This window comes from Manis pentadactyla, chromosome 9, assembly GCF_030020395.1.
Source record: "Manis pentadactyla isolate mManPen7 chromosome 9, mManPen7.hap1, whole genome shotgun sequence".
In the NCBI taxonomy this organism is placed as follows: domain Eukaryota; kingdom Metazoa; phylum Chordata; class Mammalia; order Pholidota; family Manidae; genus Manis; species Manis pentadactyla.
Genome location: NC_080027.1, coordinates 26,661,043 through 26,684,758, shown reverse-complemented (window position 1 = coordinate 26,684,758; position 23,716 = coordinate 26,661,043). Strand labels below are relative to the sequence as shown.

The 23,716-nt window shown below is 34.8% G+C and overlaps 1 protein-coding gene across 7 annotated transcripts in view; it reads right to left on the bottom strand.

Annotated features, from left to right (window-relative positions):
• Positions 1 to 1,608: 1,608 nt before the first annotated feature.
• NOX4 (NADPH oxidase 4) overlaps positions 1,609 to 23,716 on the bottom strand; it is a 155,451-nt gene continuing 133,343 nt past the window's right edge. For all 7 annotated transcript variants that reach the window (XM_036923258.2, XM_036923251.2, XM_036923252.2 and 4 more), the window contains 3 exons: positions 21,638 to 21,706; positions 20,136 to 20,236; positions 1,609 to 8,575 (listed from right to left, as the gene is read on the bottom strand). In XM_036923258.2, coding sequence (XP_036779153.1) covers positions 8,455 to 8,575; positions 20,136 to 20,236; positions 21,638 to 21,706 — 291 coding nt within the window. In that variant the 3' untranslated portion in view covers positions 1,609 to 8,454. The remainder of the gene's footprint in view (positions 8,576 to 20,135; positions 20,237 to 21,637; positions 21,707 to 23,716) is intronic.

Genomic DNA, 23,716 nt, shown 5'->3' with positions numbered 1-23,716 from the left:
CTTACTACCACACATTTTCATATTTTTGAGATCAGGCAATCACATTCTTAGCAGCAGGGTAATCAATATGAATAAAGAAAGGAAAGGCATTGTAGAGGAACTTTTATCTGCAGCACTGAGATTTGCATCAAAGTCTCCTTGATTTGAGCACCCCTCCTCCCTCAGCCCCCACTCCTACCAAAACATTTTTTCCCAAGTATCTTTTGCGTTCTTTGCTCACTGTCTGCTGCTGATGAGTAATTTTACATTAATGCTATTAAAGCATGTGCTCATGACCCCATTGTGACACAAAGCAAGTAATGCACATAGAGAATGCAAGCACTTAACTGCTAATCTTGCCTTTTAAATGCATTTGAACTTGACCTATGGAAATGACCATTACAGAATGCACGACAGCTTGGCAAAATACAGAAGGCAAGATGCCATCTCAGGAAAGCATATTCTTTGGAAATAAATCACTTGAAGGACTGCAACGTGATAGGAATTGATTGCTAACAATGAGATACGACATATTGAAGTTAGCTGCTTAAACCATACGAACAAGTCACCACTTCTAAAGGCACTATAAATTAAAGCACTGTGGCTTCGGATTTGACTCGTGAATGACTTTTGGATTAGAAAAGACAATGAATAACAATTTAATGCAAAGAACTTGCATTTAGAAACATAGGTAGCATAATGTCTTTCACTGTGAAGCAAATCCCTTTCATCCTGCTAATGCCGGAAGGCTTTCCAATTTGTTTACATTACTAGACATAACTTAGGAACTAAAAGTGACCACGATCATGATCATGTATACTGAAGCATTTTACTCATCCAATCCACTACCAAACTACAGGTTCACAGCCCACACAGAAACACAATGGGATGAATTTTCTTCACAGAAAATTCTGGCATACGTTTTTCTGAGGGGGTAATCACACAGCTCGTTTTCAGATGGCGCTGGAACACAGGTCTCTAAAGAGCTTGTTGCAAACTGTTCATATCCCACCTGTGTAAATGTCAGACAAACCTGTGAATTTTTCTATTATTACTGTTTATTTTGTATAATTCACAGGTTTCAAAACAGGGAGATGGTGGTATATGGGGAAAAATACAGTAGCAGACGCGGCCCCCCTTCCAGCTTGGGATATATGACGCCCAGTGAATACCTGAAACCTCGTGTAGTACCGAACACTACATACACATTTTTTCTTACACATACACACCTAATTTAACAGCAATAACAATATGCTGTAATAAAACATGTGAATGCAGTCCCTCTCTCAAAGTATCTTACTGTACTGTACTCACCCTTCTTGTGACGATGTGAGATGATAACACGCCTACGTGTAAGAGGAAGTGTGGTGAATGATGTAGGTGTCGTGACGTAGCCTGACGCTTTACGTATAGACCTTCTGACACAGCGTCAGCAGAATCATCTGCTTCCGGACCTCAGCCGCCCTGAGGTAAAACTGAAACCTCCGAAAGTGAAAGGGCAAATTCGGAGGGACAACCCTAAACAAACTCTTTGAGCAGGACTATTTGGGTGCGACTATTTACAGAATAGTTGGTGTTTAGGTACAATTAAAATCCTCGGTGATCGAGTATAAAACCATTTAGACTTCATAATGAACATCATACTTTATTTTCTGTGCAGTAAAATATTAAATTTTGACACCTTAAAATTAAGTAAATATTACAATCTTTTATGGGCACAATTATGAAATTTGAGAATAATACAAAACACCAAAGAAACCAAAAATAAACCCCAAATTCCAAACCCAGCATATTAAATTTAGAAATTAGAATTCTCAGTTTCCCAATTATACATCCTGTTGACATGGAAGTTCCAAGAAGCTTGAAATTAGACCACTTGGAAAGCTTTTCAAAGGGACATTTCTTAAATGTTACTTGTTTAATACCTTCACAAGTGAGACTAATCTGATCATTTGGTCTTTCGTTAGGACAGAAAACAACCCCGGCCAGTTCTCAAAATCCTGGAATGACTTCTTGATTATGACTGCCAAAGGTGCACAATTGGTTTACAATGTGAGGAATTTTAAGTATATTTGTCCAACGTTTAGTTGTTTAGCTTTTAAACACTATACCATGTTCAAAAACAATGGTTTTCTACAAACATGCTATGACTTTACAATAAAATTACATATAAAAATAAATTTTTCCAATTCTTCACAAGTATTGAATTTGAGTTAGTCCTTCCTCTCCAGCACTACAATATTTCCCCCAGACACAAAACTACCACCTCTGAATGCTTATTATGAAAGTTGGAAAGCGTCATTACATGTCTGCAGAATGTTGTTTTTATTCAGGCATTTTATTCAGACATTCCTTCCAATTCACCATAAAAAGACTCTGTTTTTCTCTCTCTCACACACACATAATTTAAATACAAACAGCTACAAAATAATGTGACCTTTGATGAAAAGACATAATGTGAAGTAGTCAAGAAATAAATTCATTTTTTCCATCTAGGAAAAATAGAGCTTACAATGCAGTGTTCTCTTTTGTAGAATTTTTAAGAATTATTTCTAGTTCTAAGATACAGGCCTTGGTTTTAATAGTAATGGTGTCTTATGAACACCTGATTTTTCCTCCATCAGACCTTAAATAAGCAGGATAAATTATATTACCCTGGAGCAATTCCTAGCTTGATTGTCACAGATCTATACAGCTATCTCTAGAGGCACTGGGCCTGACCAAAACTAGTTAAGAGGAATTCAGAAGGCAGTTACACTAGACATGACAGGGGACTTTGTTTATGGCAATCTCAGAAGAACAAAGACACACAGTGGTGTGCTTTGCTCCTGGGTAGTTCTCTACTTGCCCAGAGGACACAATTAAATACTTACTCTTTCAGTTACAATGGACCGTGACTCATAAAAGCCTATGTTTTTACTTTCTCAGAACAGTGTTTTATTTTTACTGTGTTATCAACAACCCAAGTAAGGAAGATGTGTCCAGGAAATTTCTTTCTTCACCATTCTTTTTCTCCTCTCCCCTACATTTTTGTGCCAGTACATCCATGTAACAGGGATGCAGGCAGAGGTAGATATTATACCCATTTTTATGCATATGGCCTAATACTTTTCAGGGATAAAAGCTGCAAATCTTCTGATTACTAATCCAGGATCCTGTTCACTCTGCACACTGGAGGTGGCTGGATAAAATGACACCCTTACACTCTCCGGGTGGAACAGAACTTCAGCCAACCAATCCCACTTTCTAAAGCGATTTCTGCTTTTCCCAACGCTGAATTTGAATCAAATATTGATGGAGAGAGAAGAAAATAAAGTATACCACTAATGGCATCTGATAAGCCATCATCATCTTTAAATAAGGATATAACTGCACCTGGTGGGTACCCAATTATGTGGTTAAAGATGCCAAGCTGGCTCAAGAGCTGCTATTTTCTCAACTGAATAGTTCCTGGGAGTCTGGAGGATCAACTGTGCAGGATATCTGATCACAGAGCACGGGGTGCAACCCAGAACACGTCCCACTTCCGACCTGTGTGGTAAGGTATCTGACATTACGTCAAAGCTCAGCTGGAGAGGAAAACCTAGCATTCGCCCTAGCCAATGTATTGGCAGCCCTACGTTTTTTTAGCAGACAAGTGAGGCCCTTATTTTATATATTGTGGAGATTTCTCACCACTAAAATGAATTATATTGTCATTTTTAATTGATAACTAGTTTCAAATGAATGAGCTGATATAGGTGAACAGATACACTATTATGATACAAGACGGAATGTTTCTCAGTGTCTGCATATTTTAAAGAGGGTTTCATTCTCTGGGTGGAAGGATAAGAGTTGAGAAATGTGACCTTGCAGCAACGGAATTTGAATGTGCTGTGTATGCAGTTGAGGAAATTCATGGCAGCCTCTCCTTCTTTATTGCTACATATATTAGAGCATTTACGTATTGCTGGTTCTCATCTAAATGTCGGGGTTCTCTCTAGATCATCCAGCAGCTCATCAAAGCTCTAATTCTTGCAAAAGCCAGATACAATTCAGATCAAAGTAAAGTTTCTACAAAAATTCTAGTGGCAACGAAAATGTGAAAGGACCCCCAAAAATAAACCAAACACAATATTCTTTGACATTTTCCCAAACCACAGTAATAGCCAGTTTTGCCACACACGTGAGCATCTATTGAGTTATGAAAAAGAGTTATCATGCCCTGATGTGTTAAGTCATTTTTCTTTCTGTGACTGCTCTCTTTTTCTTTCTAGTTTTGCTCCTTTGAGGCATGTTTTGCCCTTATCAATTCTTAAATTGTAGTTTAACACTTTGCATGATGATGACTGGTGATTCTGCTACAGTGTAAAATAAAAGACATCTGGTTTTAGACTCTATGAACAAGAATATAAAAATTCTTGCACAGGAAAAAATAAAAGTTCTGCATATTCACTTTAAAAAATTACTAGTTCCTGTTCTAAAGCAACATTGCTTAACTCTCAGCTAATTTTAAATGATTCACATGGCCTTTCTTCTTTTCGCTCTTAATGGACCTTTCTTTGCTAAGTATTGGAAGTCTCCTGCTTCTTTTCTTTGGAAAACTTTGTCTAGCTAGCTTTTGCAACTCTGTCCTTTGAGAATACCACAGAATGGAATAAAGACTTTGGGGTAATGGAGTGGAGATTTAGACAGAAGGAAGCAGTTTCATTGTTTCATGGTGATTGAAGTAAATGCTCATCATGCTTGAATTCATTTATTTCCTGTCTCATTAGTTTACAAAAAGCTGATTCTTTTCTCCTGAACAAGAATCAGGTTACAGTCATGTGGGTAGAGAACAATAATCATTTGTTTTAATATCAACATTTCCCTGGGTGGTTAGAAAGCTGTAAAGTCATGACTTTTCCCTATGAATCTAAATTTTAAAAATTAAATACTAGCATTTCCTAGAAACTATGCTATTATGTATGTCACCAATACAAAGTTCTGGAGAACATAATCCCTTTAGCACAACTGTTAGTCTAAAACTGATTTCTGGAAATAGGTTCTAATAGGCAAAACACATAAAACTCACAAATTTAGAGTCCCCAAGATATATAGGAAGAAGAGAGTAAGTTTTGACATCTGAATCTGAAATTAACACTCAGTATTTTATTTTCCACAAAACACAAAATGGAGTGTATAGGAGACTGAAACTAACAGGCCAAGATGCGTCTGTTAGCTGTGTACGTCACAGGGAGGAGAGAGCGCCTTCGGTGGCAGAGCTTAGGAAAACACTGAACTCGCTTCAGCTCTGCAGCACATTCAGTGGGTGACCTGAAGCAAGTTAACATGTCGCTTTGGGGCTCAGTGTCCTTAACTGCAAAATAAGAGTACTTCACTAACTTGAGCACTTCGTGTTTCTATACTATAACTGGATATGAAAGTGTCCTGAATAGCACAAGAAAAGGGAACTGTGTATCATAAGTAGCACTTAAAAATGTATCTATCTCATTAGTTTGTTTAGAAAAATCTCTGCTCAACCGAGTTAAGGTAAAAAATTTTTGTTTTAATTTTTTTCTCTTTAATATAATAAACGTTCTTCAGCAACACCATTATCTATTGATGACAATGGCCCATTTGCCTCTAACAAGCCTCTTTAACAATGCCTTATGATTTAAACCTATTCTCTACTACGAATGCTCCAACTAAACACTGATTGGGGGGAGGGGTATAAATAACAAGGATATATAGATTATATCAATTCAGCCATGCTTTATCGATATTGCTTTTATTCCTTTGTTTTAAGTGCCTGTGCTATCACAAGCACCCACCTGGCATTTTAAGTCCCTAACCGAAAAAAAAAACAAAAAGTCCAATCATTTCATTTTAAACATGCATTAGAAAGAAAAAAGCAAATGAAGCTCCAAATGTATGTATGGTGTATAAACACATGTGTATGTGTTTGAATCTGAGTCTTTTATTATTATTGATATATAAAATCACAGCCTTCCCTTACGTAAAGCAGGAGACCCAAGATTAACTGATGAAAAATTCTATTGGATTGTTTGAGGGCATATAGAGAGAACTTATTTTCCTTTACCCATAGGGTTAATTTCTCAATATAATCCTACAAAAGTTTGAGTTTCTTCCAAAATATGTGCAAGAAAGGTATCAGCAGAAAGACCTACAGTGATGATTATTTTGTTCAGAAGTTCTAAGCTGCAGTCCTTACTTTTGAAAATTATTTGTGGGCCCTCAAAAGTATATGTAATATTCTGTATGTATGTCATAATATTCATTTGTAATCAGGTTCCCAAAAAAGATTAATAACTATCTAGTCCAAATGAGAAATCTCAATTCCAGATTGAGAAGCAATTTGCCATAGTCACACCATTAGCCATGTGACAACCAAAAACAATTTAAAGAGGACATTGATAGTCCCAGGACTCAAATTCGTAAGGCTGCACATGCTAGCATGCACCCTAATAGATTTTGTTTCTTAAACTTGCAACATGTTATGAAGAAACTCTGCCTACTTTATTTGTTACAAGGTAAAGTGAGCTTATAGAGATTTCAAGGATACCATTTCTATTTTAATATTTATTGCCACTAAAATGATTGATTTAAGACCTGTGTGACAAGAAATAGCCCAGAGAAAGAATCCCTCAAAACAAAACAAAGCTCTACTACATGCATGGTGAAGCCCTAATTTTATCCCTACATAAAGAAGTAAAAATTACCTAAGAAGCAATCATTCTTCTTCTAAAAAATCTTCCACTTGTTTTACTGAAATTAGATTTATTAATATAATCACTTAAATAAATTATTTTCAGTAAAGAGTTAGTATTGCACATCAAGCCTGTACTATTCAAGCTTCTTTTCACAAGTTCTTTCTGTTATGTTTTTATGAAAATCCTTTTTAATTTAGAAAGTGTTACCAAAACATACTGTTTATTAAATGTACCTTCAGAGCTAAATCTTCAGGAACATTGTACATTCCCCCAATATTTTTCTGACTCACCTTCTTCCATAGAAGGGAGAAGAAAGAATTCCAAGAGGAAGGAGAAATATCTAAATGCAACATGTTTATGGGCATTCAACACTAGATAGTTTAACATACTTGATTGCTATTGTGAATCACAGCAAAAAATGACAGTAGCATCTATCATGTATGTTATATCATGCAAAATTTTAACAAAGGCAAGACAAGTCATTCTGTTTACTTCAGAAAAGTGCTATATTTGATAGCAATTGATAGATATCTATAAAACAAAATCACTAAACTGTAAAAATGCCTTAATTTTTAAGGTAGTGAAGTTTTTCCTTTTGAGCCAAGAATATATTGGAGAACAAGCATATAGGATCACACAGCGTAGTCCCAAAAGGGACTTTATACTAAAAAATGCCCTATGAAGACCCAGAATACCAGTGAAACAATAATATTCTTGATTCTGAACTTTAAATAATTAATGATATATTTCCTCTTATATAGAAAGTTGAGTACAGGTTTTCTGTTCAGTAATGTGACTACAGTTTCAATCTCACCAGCATAAACTAATGTGTGACAAAAGAGAGAGATCTTATACCTCAGTGACCACTGACAGACACTATGCTCTCTGGTCTCAAAGTGCAAATTAAACCAAGTACCTTAAGAGGCTAAAAACCAAGACAAACTATACTGGGGATACAAGTAAATAGAAATAATAAATGTCAAAATGCTGAAAAAGTTATTAGTCTATACATCCCTTCATAATTTAGAGTAATGATATTTTCCTCATTACTATGCAACAGTAATAGACTGGGGATGAAAAGGACTGTTCAATCATTGTGTCTAAGGCATGCCAAGGGAGGGCGTATTTCCTTAGAGGAAAAAAGAAGAAATACAAAAAAATAGATACTACATAAACATCTACAAAAGGTTCATTCAGCACAAAGTCTACAGACATCAAATAGAGGTACTGGCATCAGTAGTGAGGAAGTTCAGATACAAAGTACCCGTATCAATACAGTCTTATGCTAGATCTTCAAATGTCTAATATATTTGCCTGGAGCTTTTCTAAATCAAAGTAACTCTGTATATACTCACATAGAAAATGTAATCTGAGTTTCAATGAATTTTTAATTTCACTCACTCTTGCATTTGTTCAACCAAAAACAATTTAAAGAGGACCGAGGCTATCAGCTCCACACTGAGCAAGTGTATCTCCTCACTAGGGAGTTCTTGAATCTGCCATAAAAATCAACAGTGTGCATCTAATAGCTTACTTTTAATTTGAGCATTGAAAAGTGAATCATCCACATCAAATATTCTTCAAGTCCTCTTTGGTTTCCAGATTAAACATGTAATGTGATCTGTCATCTTGCCACATTTTCTGCATTTCTGTTTTAAATAATTATAAATAAGAAAACCTTGCTACTCTTTGGCATAATAGAGCTGTTTGATTCAGCTGAGTTTCAAAGTCTTAGAAATTGCACTCATTCCTTCTTTAGGGTCCTGGTTCATCTCACAGGTTTTCAGCTGAAAGATTCTTTGTTGTATTCAAATCTTGTCCCATATGAGTTGTTTTGGTTACTCAGTTTATGAAGAGTCTTAGAAATGGAATTGGGTCCACAGCAAAAAACACCAACTGTTTTTCTGAGGAGAAAATGGAAATTCAGATAGAAAATTAGCCAGAAAATGACAAGAAATATGCTCTATGAACATGTCTAAGGTATTAATGAAGCTAATTTCTTGCTGCTTTGTGTACTTAAGTTAATTATTCAATTATTCCCAAATGTAAATGATTACCAGGAAGATATTCTACTTATCTCATGCTTTTATACTAGAATTCAGAACAATTCAAATGTAACTGAGCACGTATATTATCAGACAGAGAATGAACAGTCTGCCTTAGCCTTTTTCAATACATGCCACTGGTAAGGGCAGAAACCAAATCAAGAGCAGAAACTAATAGAGGTTGAACCACTCTGGATTATGTCAGTCCTTTCATGCAGGATGTTTTAGATATAATTTTTTCCTAAAAATCCCATGGTGTTGCATGGACAGTGATGAATAAGAGAAGAAACCAATTTGAAAGGATAATTGTTAAGTGACTAATTTATATCTACATTGAAACCCAAAGCATATTAAGATGGATACATTTTCTATGTTATTTATGCACTGCAATAATTGTAACAAATACCAAGTAGATTTTATTATTCACTAACATAAAATTTTAGTAGATAAACATATCCCGAACAAATAGACTCAGTAAATCTCAGGAAATGACTAGTTTTTCACATTGATCTTCCTCCAAAGTTTGTTGATTTGCATTGAATTCTTCCTAGGATATCAAAATGATTAACAATTTATATCATACCATGGACAAATACTGTATGTCCTTATTATCTGAGAATAATTGGTGCTGAAACAAAGACAGTTAATCCACTTAAATGGGCACCAAATTTTTATAATACTGAAAATATAGTGTTTTGAAAACTTTTCACCTTGAAAAATGAAACAAAGTCCTGCAAAGATAAAACTGACTTGCAGCTGTGATGGAGTAATGGGGACGAGATTTACCTACTTGCATTAAAAAAATTAGGGGAAAAAAAATAAGTATATGAAACAAGTTTTTTAGATATTGGATAATAGGCAAAACAGAACAGTGATCTCTGAGAAATAAAGAAAAAATAAGGTAAATCCAGCAACTGTTTTAGCTTATTGCCTGGAGCTAATCTACAGGCTGCTGCATAAAAGGGGGAAACTAATGCAGAGACTGGCAGTCTCACTGTGTTGAAGAGACAAAGAATGGAGCTGATGAAGGCCAAAGCAGCTAGAATTTGTGGAGCAGAATATATCTACATTTATATCTACATTGAAACCCAAAGCATATTATGCACTGCAATAAGGAAAGGAAGAGAGTTCCACAGAAGGAAGCTCTGGAGATAGGTAGAGGGGTATCGTCAAGTCTTATGCCGAATACTTATTCTCTCATGGGTGAGAGGAAACCCCATGAGTCTAGGTAAAGAACTACCAGGAAGCAGTAAACCAAACAATTCCGAGATTACATGAGGTTGTAAATGATTCCTATTCCCACAAGCCAGGATGGAAAGATCCATATGTAGTACGTGGAGAATGGTTAGTATTCTGTGGTTATCTTATTTGCAAGAAGTAGCATGAATGTTGGTAAAATTAGCCTTAGACTGAGGTGCTCTGGAACAAGCTTAAAAGCAAACCTTGAAAAGATCAGACTCAACTCACGTAACAAGTATGCATGCCAGAAACAAGTCTAAAGATAGAGAAAAGAAAAAAAATCAAAATTTGGCATTTAACATTTAAACTTCAAAATATACAGAATTCAATAAAAAAAATTACCAGAAATGTATAAAGCAAGAAATTATGAACTATGACTATGAGTGTGATAGCTGCGTGCCCCCCATAATTCCTATGTTGAAACTTTAACTTCTAGTGCCCCAAAATTCCTATGTTGAAACTTTAACTTCTAGTGCCTCAGAATATAGCTGTATTTGGAGATTGGGCCTTTAAAGATGTGATTAAGTTAAAATGAAGCTAATAGAGAGTAATCCGTACAAATCTGATTAGTGTCTTTCTAAAAGAAGAGGAAATCTGGACACACAAAGAGACATGAGAGATGCACACACACACACACAGAAGATTGTGAAGAGGCACTAAGGGGGCAGCAATCTGCAAGCTGGGGTGGAGGGTCTCCCAGGGGTTCAACCCTGATGGCTTCTTGATCTTAAAATTTCAGCCTCAAGAGCTCTGAGAAACTTATGTGTCTGTTGCTTAATCCACCCATCTGTGGGATTTTATTATGGAAGCCCTAACAAAGTAATACAAGGAAAAAGATCAGTTAATAAAAACAGGCCAGAATGATAGAAATGATGGAGTTATCAGATATGATCATTGAAACACTGATGAGAAACATGCTTCATATATTCAAAGAGAAGCATCAACATCGTGAGAAGGGATATTTTTAAAGGCCTAAATGGAATTCTTGTGATTAAATGCAATATTTAAAGTGATAAATATACTGATGGGTTAACAGTCCATAGGCACTGCAAAAGAAAAGATAAATAAACTTGAAGATATAACACTAGAATCAATCCAAATGGAAGCACATACAACAAAAACTGGAAAAATGAACAGAGACTCAGTGACCTGCAGGGCAGTACTATCTAGTCTAACACACATGTAACTGTAGTCCCCACATGAGAAAAGAGAAAGAGGAAAACATTTAAGAAATAATTGCCAATGTTTTCCCCAAAGTTAGTGAAAAAAAACAAAACAAAACACAGAAGCAAGGATCTAAAGAACCCCAAAGAAAATTCACAAAGGGAACCTATAATAAAACTGAAAACCAGTGACAAAGAGAAAAACATAGAAACAGCCAGAGGAGGATAAAAAAAGACAGATTACAAATAGTAAACAGAAGATGAAAGATGGACTTCTTGTCACAAACTATGCAAATCAGATGGCAATGAAGTGACATCTTCAAAGTGCTTAAAGACAAAAGAAAATGTCAACTATTCTATGCTGAGCAAATTCTTTTTTTTTTAATTGCAGTATTGTTGATAGACAATCTTACATTAGTTTCAAGTATACAACACAGTGGTTCATCAGTTACCCATATTATTAAATCCTCACGCCAACTAGTGCAGTTACTATCTGTCAGCATAGGAAGATGTTTCAGAATCACTGGCTATATTCCCCATGCTGTACTACTATCTGCATGACCAATTTATATTGATTGAGAATTTTGGGCCCTTTTATCCTACTTACCCTTCCCACTAACCTACCCCAACCCTCCCATGGTAACCACCAATCACTTCTCAGTATCTATGAGTCAACCAAGCAAATTCCATACCAAACAAAAATGACTTTCAAAAATGAAGCTGGACTACAAGCTTTTCAAACAAATGTGAGAGAATTTATTGCCAGAAAACCAGCCCTATATAAGCTATGTTAAAGGAAATTCTTAAAGAGGGAGAATGAAATCAGATGGAAATAGAATCTACCTAAAGGAATGAAGAGCACCAAAACGGTAAATCTGTGAATATATAATGTATTATTTGTCTAACATTTAATCTCTTTGAAATACAATGTAATAATGCATTATGGAGTTTATAGCATATGTAGACGATGAATAAGAGTAGAGTGACAACCTGAGAGATGCCAGAGGCATGGTGTCCTGCCGATGGGTTGCAGCCCCAGGCAAGTTCACTATGGATTCAGTGAGACCAAGGAATGACAAGGAACGTTCTTGGAGTAAAGAGGTTTTTTACCTGGCTTGTTCTCCCAGAGGTAGGTCAAACACTAGAATTATGTCTGCATCCAATGGTCTGCAGGTCTGTAATTCTTCGTCTCTGCCTCTGCCCGAGCATTGGCAGAGCTCTTTATATAGTGACTTATTGCCTAAGGGTGTGGAAGCAGTAGCCTAGTACTAGGCTAGTTACATCATCAAGCAGTTTAGGTTCAGATGAGGATCCTGGCCATAGGAACTTCAATTTTCCCCACACATGGAAGTACATAAAGTGGTATAATATTCTAGGAAGTATACTGTGACAAGATAATGAGGTACACTGTAAGCCTAAAACAACGTTTCTTCTATTTCAGCCTTATCAGAATCACTTGACATACTTCACACAATGCAGATAGCCGGTATCTGAGAGCCACTGATTCAGCAGGTGTTGGAAGGGCTTAAGAATTTGCTTTTCTAACAAGTTTTCAGGTGATGCTCATCTAAGGATTGCAGTTTGGGAACTGATGCCTTAAACAAATCAATAAAAACAGAGAAGTATGGCTAATAGGAGAAAAGAAAAACAGTAAACTGCTAGACTTAAACCCCATCAGAGGGAGCCAAGAATACTCAGTGAGGAAACAAATAGTCTCTTCAATAAGTGGTGTTAGGAAAACTGGATATTCATATGGAAACAATGAAACCAGACTCCAATCTCACACCACTTGCAAAAAATTAATTTGGAACAAATTAAAGACTTAAATGTAAGACCTGAAATCATCAAACTTCTAGAAGAGAACATAGAAAAAGAGCTCCTTGACATTGGTCTTGGCAATGATTTCATAGATGAGATACCAAAAGTACAAGCAATAAAAGCAAAAATAAACAAGTGTCACTACATCAAATTAAAAAGCTTCAGAGCAAAAGAGGCAATCAACAAAATGAAAGACCTATGGAATGGAGAAAATAATTGCAAACTATGCATTTGATAAGGGGTTAATATCCAACATATATAAGGAACATATACAACTCAATAGCAAAAAAGAAAAGAAAAGAATAATTCAATTAAAAAATGGTTAAAGGACCTGAATAGATATTTTTTCAAAAAAAGATATTCAAATAGCCAACAAATACATGACAAGGTGCTCAACATCACTAATTACCCAGGGAAATGCAAATCAAAACCACAGTGAGATTATCACCTCACACCTGTTAAAATGGCTGTCATCAAAAAGAAAAGAGTTAAGTCTTGGAAAGGATGTGGAGAAAGGGGAACACTTGTGCCATATTGGTGAGAATGTAAATTGATACAGTCACTATGGAAAACTGTAGAGAGGTCCCTAAAAAAATTAAAAATACAAGTAACACAGGGTCCTACAATCCCTCTTCTGGGTATATCTCCAAAGGAAATCAGTATCTCAGAGGGATAGCTGCATCCCCATGTTCATTACAGCATTATTTACAATAGCTAAGACATAGAAACAGCCTTAGTACCCATCAATGGATGAATGGATAAAGAAAATGTGATGTGAGACATATATTTATATTACACACACACACACACACACACACACACACACAATCTCAGAGAGGACTATTATTCAACCATAATAAAAAGAAGGAAATCCTGCCATTGACAATAACATGGATGAGCCTTGAAGGCATTATGGTAAGTGAAACAAACTAGACAGAGAAAGATAAATATACCATAAAACCTCACTTATATGTAGAATATAAGAAAAATCAAACTCATAGAAATAGCAAGTTGGTGGATGCCAGTGCCAAGTGGGGGAGGTAGGGAATGGGTGAAGCTTGTTACAAGCTTCTACTTGTAAGTTCTGGGGATGTAATGCATAACATGGTGACTATAGTTAACAATACTGTGTTTATATAGGAAAGTTGTTCAGATCTTAAAAATTACCACCACACACAAAAATATTGTAATTATGTGAGGCAATGGATGTGTCCACTTACCTTACTGTGGTAATTATTTCGCAATATATACATATAGCAAATCATTAATTGTGTACATTAAACTTATACAATATTATATGTCAAGTATGTCTCAATAAAGGTGGAGAAAATCCAGTATTTTTATTCCATGTCATAATAAAATTAGTAAATGCAATGAATAAAGTATAATAATAAAATGTAATATAAAGAGTTTAAACACTACCAATAAAACCTACAACTAAAAACTCTGATTTATGTGAAACAAAAACTAATGGAACTGAAAACAGATAAATCCAGGATTATAGCTGATGATTTCAACACTCTTGTTTCAGTAATTAATAGAACATGTAGACAGAAAATCACCAAGTGTATTGAAGACTTGACTACCACTATCAACCAATAGGAACTAATTGGTATTTATAGTGTGCTTTATCCAAAAACAATGGAATACGAATTCCTTTTGAGTTCACATAGAACATTCATCAAGACAGACCATATTCTGGGCAGTAAAAACGGTCTCAATAAATGTTAAAGGATTGAAATCACAAGGAGTATGTTTCTTAACAAAACCCAACTGAACTAGAAATCAAAAACAAAAGATCAAGACAACCCCACACAGTTAGACATTAAACAATATACTTTGAAAAAGCTGATGGGTCAAAGAAGAAACCATATGGAAATTTTTAAACTGCATTTAACTGATAAAAATGAAAACAAAACATATCAAAATTTGCGCGATGTAGCTAAAGTGATATTTAAAGGGAAATGTATAGTATTTAATACTTTTATTAAACAAGAAAAAAGGTCTAAAATCAATGATTTAAGGTTGTGCCTCAAGAAACTACTGAGAAGTGCTAATGAAATTGAAACTAAGCAGAAGGAAATAATAAAAGTATGAAATAAATTATCTGAAACTTAATAAAATTTACATTACTATGAAAACCAGTGTTAGACACTATGGATTACCTCAATTGAATGAAATTGAATTAATGAATTTATATCACCAAAAAAAAAAAAAGAAAAAACATAGTGTGGTTTTCATTAAAATGAAAAGGTGACGAGTCATTTTTTCTATACACAGTCTCTGCCAACAGTGCATTATGACAATGACAGTAATATACCACTACATTCTTTGTTTTCATAGGGCAATTACAGAGGTTGGTTTTTCAAATTTTGCAGATTTCCTAAGACTTATTTTACATACTTCACAATAAAATCATAATTTTTATTTATTTTAATTTTTATTACTATTATATCTTATTGAAGTATAGTTGATACACAATACTACATTGGTTTCAAGTGTACAGCATAGTGATTTGATTCTCTAACATTCTATTTGCTCACTCCAAATAGAATGTTAGAGAATTACTGACTATATTCTCTATGCTGTACTTTCATCCCCATAACTAATTTATATTACGACTAAGATTCTGTGCCTCTTTATCCCCTTTATCTATTTCACCCACCCACACCCACTCCTCCCCCTTCATAACCACCAGTCCCTTCTCAGTGGCTGTGGGTCTATTTCTGTTTTTTTCTTTTGTTTTGTTTTAATTGCACATATAAGTGAAATCATATGGAATTTGTTTTCCTCCATTTGGCTTATTTCACTTGGAATCATACCCTGTAGTCCCATCCATATTGTCACAAATGGCAGGATTTCTTTCTTTTTTATGACTGAATAATATGTCTTTGTATAAATATACTACATCTTCTTCACCCATTCTTCTACTGATGGGCACTTTGGTTGTTTCCATATTGTAGCTACTGTAAATAATGCAGAAATAAACATAGGAGTGCATATACCTTTTCTAATTAGTGATTTTGATTTCTTTGGTTATATACCCAAAAGTGGAATTACTGGTTCATATGGTATTTCTATTTTTCTTTTTTTTTTTTTTTGCTTTGTATAGTGGCTGCACTAAGTTACATTCCCACTGACAGTGTAGGAGAATTTCCGTTTCTCCACATCCTCACCAACACTTGTTATCTCTTGCCTTTTGAATAGTGAAGATAAAACACTTTGTCAGAAGGTATCTCACTGTGGTTTTGTATAATCATTATTTTTAAAGCACCTCTTATCATTATTTTTCTTCTAAATTTTGTTCCTCAATTGCTAACTAGTTTAATTCTGAGAAATCTTTGTGTAATTTGAGGTGTTCCCCAATGCTACTTTCACTAACAATGATGTCCTACAACTTTTTCAAGATCTACAATTAATCCTGGCAATCCATTTGCACTAAATTTGCATTAGGTTACTGCAATCCAACAATCATCTAGATATTTATCTACAAAAACTTTGTTGAGATGAGTAGAGCTAGATTTAGATGCTATGCAGAAAACATTGTTTGGGAGCAGTCCCATAATGTTTCTGTTGTACAGTTCCATAAATATTTCTATTATATCAATTTGAGTGTATTTTCCGTTTACATCAATAATCTTTTTTCCATGCAAATTTCTAAGTGTGGGATCTCATATAATGAGAATTCATTCACTCCTTAAGAGATTCTTCACTCCTTGTATTACAGACCCAGAAGACTTGAGTGAGTAGACCCAGGGGCACAGAAGCAAATGTATGAGACCAAACTTATGTATTCTTAATCTGCATTGTTTTTAAAATACCATGAAGAAGCAAAATATAGATATGGACTCAGACATTTCCCCCAGTCCCAGAGGAGTAATGTTCTCCAAATGCCACATGAAGTTAATCCTTTATTTCTCCCTTTGCACAATGCATAAATTCAACTAACTTACATGATACACATTTTTATTATAAATAATAGGAAATCAGATTTCAGTTAGGTGTCATAAATAGTTTTCTGAAAATTTATTAAATACTGAATATTATGAAGTAATATTTAGAATATCATTTTTACGTTTTTGAAAAACCAGTTAACACTTTTAGTATATTACAGTTAACATTCTGTAGCAACATATACAGTGAACATGATGGTTTCTTGTAATACTTCACAGTTCCCAAGAGGGACATGGTTACATATGATTGCTACTCTCTCTATGTTGGGACAATGCTCTGCTATAAAGCACATTTAACATTATGCTGAAGATAAAGGTTTGTGTCTGTATTCTGACTCATTAACCATAGCTTTAGACAAATCATTACCTTTCTGGGTCCTAGCTACTTCGTTTATAAAATAATGGTGGAAGCAGGATGAGTTGAAAAGCTCTTCCCTTTCCTTGATCACGTAATACCATCACATAATTCATTTTCAGAACTTAAAAAGGCCATGCAAGGAAGGAACCATTCTCATATACAGTGTGTAGAGTAAACTGCGGATAAATAGGTTCACCCTTTTGATTTTGGTAGGACAGTATCTAAATGCACATCCCCTTTGATTCTAATCTGTTGCCATACCCTCACAAGAGCATGAGAAACTATGTGCAAAGATAATCACTATGTCACTGCTTGTAACAGTTAATGACTGGAGGTAACCTAAATATCTACAAGTAATGTAGTAATGGTCATGCTATCTATATTCTTGAATACTGCTTAGTAGAATTACACAGATATTATCCATGAACAACATATGAGTGTATATGAAAAAAAAAAGTTGAAGAATTACATATTATAGATTTATTCAATTTCTCTTAAAATTTTAGGTTTAGATATTTTAAATATATACATACATACATACATATACATGTACATAGATATGAATATATATTTTTATAACTATATGTGTTTGTAAGTACGTGTGTGTATGCCAAGGAGTAATCCAATTTAAATTTGTATTATACATAGTTAATCCAATTAATGCCTACTGGTTTCATAAGTAACTACTATCTGAAAGTTAAATTGTAGCCCTACATACAATATTAAAATATGGTTTAATTTATATGCCTCTTTTTTCTATTTTTACCAATATTATTTTAGTAATTTATTTGCCTGAGATTAACCAAAATTTTTCATTAAAATGAAACGTTCTATTTAAATAATGATGGTTTTCCAGATAGTGAACTCTTAAGATGTTTCCTAACGATGCTACATAAAAAATCCTTTAAAATATAATGCATTTAATGCCTGCCTAGAGCAAATACACAAAGTAAATGTGTTGTACAAAATGTCAACAGTAGATGGTGCACATTTGCTCTTCTTAAACCAGCTTTGCAGTTTAACCAAATAAAAATACAAAATCCCTCTGAATTTTTAAAGTACAGCACATCAGAGTTCTTAAGAACTAACTAAAGGAATTAATAATCCCCATCCAATTTCCTGCAAATGATCCTTTACTGTTTTGGAGTTTGGATTCAGAATTGAGCAAAAAAAAGAAAACTATCAAAAGTTTTCAGTACAATTCTATGAAAACTAAGAAAAGAATGCTTGTCAGATTGACAGAGATCAGTTAAATGTCACTGAAGAGGAATGAGTCTGTGGTGCAGAGCAAGAGGTAGGTAAATATGACAAGATTATCACGTCAAAGGTGGGTGATATTGGAAAAATAGTGGAAAGCTGGGTTGCCAGTATATTTTATCCTACAGTTCACCTGTAATACTCAGGGTCCTGAGCACAAAGGACCTCTGCCTTCTAAATATTGCTTCCCTCTTCAACTCAAAACTACTTCATAAAGGGAAGGGAAATATAGAAGTGGTTTCAAACATGGTTGTAATCTGAATTACATGGGTAGCTATATTTCTTTTAAAATTGTGCTCCAGGGGCTCTACATAATTCCTAAAACAAAATCTCTAAAGATGGAGTCAATGGCCATGATGAATCAGTGATTCTTTTAATAAATCATATTCACCCATGAATTCATGTATTGGAACTTTAAAAAAATTCTCCATCTAAAAAGTTGCCTCATTTGTTTACAGTCAAATACCCATTTTTAAATTTATTGAAATATATTTTAAATATGAATTAACTATATACTAATCATTGTACTGAAAACTCAATCTAGAAGAAAAAAATTTAACAGTGGTGCCTTACATTCACAGGAAATTTTAAAGATTAAATCTTTAAGTAACATACATTCTTATTATAGAAGTATGTTTAATTTAGCAACAGAAGCATGATTAGTTCAATTGAGTTTTGATAAAATTCTGCATGTTAAACAGGACGAAAATACAAGTTGAAATACAAAAAAATGATGCAAAATTTCCAACTACAAACAAAAGCTTGCATATCTTTATAATATATAAGAGGTTGGTATCAAGAAACTATGATATTTATATTCTCTTACATTTAAAATTTACATTAATTATAAAATGTTAACGTGTGTGATATATAAGAGATTACAGCTTTTTTAACTATTTAAACTTATGATGAAACTCTTCTGATGCCAAGTTTAAAATGTATGAATGGGCATATGGCTTTCAAAGTCCTTTTAGAATTCTTATAGACCATTGCCCTGCACTGTGATAAGTTTACAGAAGACAAATAGGCTGGGTAGTCTGTGCCCCAACATGAATGTTTTCCTTCAATAGTAATCTCTTCAGACATATTGTCCATAATGCTAAGATTCTTCATAGAACTATAGCCTCCAAGAAAAAAAAAGTATGTTTGAATTACATTCCTGGTTTAGGTGCATATTACACTTTAGAGTTATAAAAAATGTATTCATTCTGCTAAGAAGGTAAAAAAAACATCTGATCTTTAAGTGCATTCATTGTTAGAACTATTTGTAAAGCTCCCTTATTTGCCAACATGACTTTGAAAAACTTTTCCAGTGATAGCCTGATACGTGCTGTGGGAATGAATACCCATTTTAATATGGGTCTCTGCAAATTTAAAAGTAGGTAGGAGAGGCTAGTTGATAAATGCTTTGTAGACTATTTCTAAGCCATACTTTAATTATTTGGCATTACAGATGCATGAGGTGGTTCCTGCCTTGCCTTCTCCTTTGATAGTGATAATTGGGTGTTTAAGTGACTTTGTGATTTGCAAACCCATTGCTAATTCATCTTTAAAAACTTCATGTAATGACTTGGGAATATTTTAATTTGGTCATTAACCACATGTCAAATTTTCTGAGGAATAGTACTTACCCTCTATTACATTTTGCTATTTCATCAAACAGAAGTTTCCACCGAGGACGTCCAATAAAAAGTCTTGAATTCAGTGCTTGATATTTTTCTCCAATTATCTTCTGCCAAAGAGAAAGCACTATATTTTATATGACACTGAGCCGGACAAGTAACCCATTTCTCTAACATCATTTTTTGCTAGCACGGTGGCTTCCTACCAAATTGCTGTGATATGAAGATTGTATCCAATGGCAACCTATTACTAAGTACAGTCATTTAGAAACATCATTTCCTTTAAAAGCCATTATCTTCTTGAATGCCATTATTACAAATGACTGATTTTCGTAGACTTCAGTTAGTTGCTTCATTTTTAAACAACTGCAGCATTAAAGGATGTATTCTAATTGCTTACTCTCAAAAAAGGGCAAAGCACATAAATTTTATTGAGGTGTTTTCTTATCACAAATACAGTTGTCCTGTGATACCTGTGTCCCATATTTGGTTCATTATAAGAGTATATTAACACAAACTATCGTTGTGAATTTGCAGAAATTATCCTAGACAAGGTGGCCTAAGAGAGAAGAGCCCCAAATCTTGGCTCTATCAACAAATTACTTCTAATGGGCTAGTGTTTGCAATTAAGGGAATATTGGACCTGGATTGGTAGTGAAGAATCAGAATGAAGTGACAGAAGCAGAGAAAGTGTGGGAGTCCCAGGCAGACAGACTGAGAGCCGAACGTGATCTATGCCCTATACCTGAATATTATGAGGGATAATGATACAGACTTGCTTTATGAGCCTAGTAAAATGCAATTTTTTACATACCTAGTAGGGTAGACATCTGACTGTAAAAAATAGGGTTAGATTAGTTTTGAAGTAACTGAGAAGCATTCATATTTTGTATTCAAAGTATGATATAAAATGTGTGATGGAAAACACTAAAATAAAACTTGTAAAAGCATTCATGGCCATATTTGTACACCTATGCAGCTCTTCAGTGTTTTCTATAAACATCCGTCTCTTTATCCATAATATGGGAATGGCAGTGTTACGTAACTCTTGAATCTGGTGCAATTACATGAGATAATGTGTATGAAATTCTTAGCACAGTGTCTAGCATAGGATATCAATAATGAATGATGGCTATCTATTTTTCTAGTTTTCCTTAGAGGGAAATAAGCTGGCTTGTGTGTGACCTTATCTTTCCCTCGCTGAACACACTCATGGGACTTTTCATTTAGGGTCTGATCTCTGGAGATAAAGAACCTGAGAGGACAGTGAAGTGGACAGAGATGAACTCGAAAGTTCTGCTCCAGCTCTATTTGTGAGGAGGACAAATAAAAGGCATAACACGATTGACTTCAAGGACAAGCCATGAATTTTCTGGACACATTCCAAAAGTGGCCTTCCTCTGGGAAATTTCTCTTCAAACCACCTGCAGAAATTTTCTTCCAGCACCATCCCTACAGTAAATCTATTATCGAGAGGCTTATTTAATTTACAATAATATCCAACCACATACCTGTATCCCATCTGTTTGACTGAGGTACAGCTGGATATTGACATAGTCGGGTCTGTTCTCTTGCCAAAACTGAGAGGGCATAGAAGTAGACATTAAAATTCCTCCTGTATATTCAGACTTTCTCTTATTTGAACATATGGGATGCTAGAATTTGTTAGATATATCTTGTCTAATTACAGTCAATGCCTACAAGCTAATGTGTACATATACATACATACATACCTATGTTCCATTTACATGCCCGATTCTGACAATAACCTGCTGCCTAGTGGTATAATTATGTATGATGGTGGTAGTGGAAGGGAATAATTCTATTATCTCTAAAGATACAAAATCTAGCATGCTAAATACTACACTAATATCACCCTAAATCCTTCTCCACATATTTCTTATTTTATTCCCTATGAGTCCCTAAATTTTACCCCAGTTCACTCATAAAGAACATGATTTTCTAAAACAAACAAACAAACAAACAAACAAACAAAAAGTCAATAGTGATATAAAATATGTATGCTAGGAATCACAAAACAAAACAAGCACAAACAAATGGCACTGTTTCTGTCCCTACCTTCCTTCTGTTCAGCACTAGTTTCCCTTGTATGAAAAATGTATGAGGCAGAGCATATACAGGCTAAAAAAAAATAGCCTAGGAAAAAACTCAGACATTTAGAAATCTTGAAAAATAACCTAATAAAAGTATCATATGAAGAAAAATAAATGCAACACAGGGGGGTAAAAAGGCTTTTGTTGTCCTCGTATGCTCCCTTTTTCCAGAAAACAAAAATGAATCTGCTAACAATTGGCCTTGCTCTGACTCAATCCTAACATCTGAAATCTGCGTTTTAAAAAATATTCTTCTTCTTAGGCCCTTCTTTCACCACCCTGAAACAGGAGAAGCTGATAAGGAAACGACAAAGAAAAGGCACCAGAAGTGGAAGAAGAAAGGGAAGGAACACGGCAGCTGTGGTGTGCTCTGTGGGGAACAGGGATGCGGTTCTGAAGTGCGGGTCCGAACGAAAGGCTTTGAAGGGGCCAGTACGTCCTCAATAGCCAAACTACTTCTTGCGCCTAGAGACCTGGGTGGATTTGCTTGAGATGGTAAGGCTTTGCTGGACTTGACTGCAGCAAAAAGTTCAACTGATCTAAAATCTTATTTCTATATAGTGGGAGAGCAAGGATTTCTTTTTTTGTGACCCAAGGTAGTTCTAGGAATGCAAAAGAAGTCATTCTACAAACAGGGAGTGATTAAGGAGGGATTCATCACCCCCCTGGCACCCTGACAATGGTAAGGGCACCTGGCAGGTAACAGACAGACTTGTTTCCATTGCCATGATTATCTGGCCCGGATATCTAGGGAGCTACTCAACTTATCCAGGCCTCAGTTTCTTCACCAGGACAATGATAGGGTTGAATAACATTATCTCATAGGTCTCTTCCGACCTAAAGGTATGCATTTTCTGAGAGGTGGCAACTCTGAATTATAAAATCCAATAAAAACATATTTTACTTTAAAAATGATGTGATGATTCTCAGCATCCCTAATATTGTTAAAATATAACCATTAATTATATCTTGTCCAGTAACTGCCTCAAGATATATCCAAATGCTAAATTCATTTTAATGCATTTTCTGAATTGAATTAGGGTTTATAAATTTTAACTGTGAAGAAACTGAGGGGTTTCCAGGTGCCAGTAATGGATGGCACCTCACAAAACACATGGCTCACATTAGTTCTTGTCTTACATGTCCACCAGGATGCGGCTTGGAGACCAGTCCAGTGACTCCTGCATCAACAGCTGGTGTGGGGTACTCACAGCCCCCACAGAGAACTACACATACTTAAATACCATTTTTAATGATTTCAATGTTTGCCGTTTAAACTTATCCCTCACTGGAGACAAGCAATAATATCAACTAAAGGAACAATTTTCTCCAAGTCAAGGGAACAGTGAAAAAAAACAAATATTCGGACCAAGACAATCTTGTAAATAGAGTACGATTGTAGTATCATGCACAAAGATTATGTTTTTCATATTTATTTCTCCTTCCTTTCACTTTTCCTTATTTTTTTCACAAACA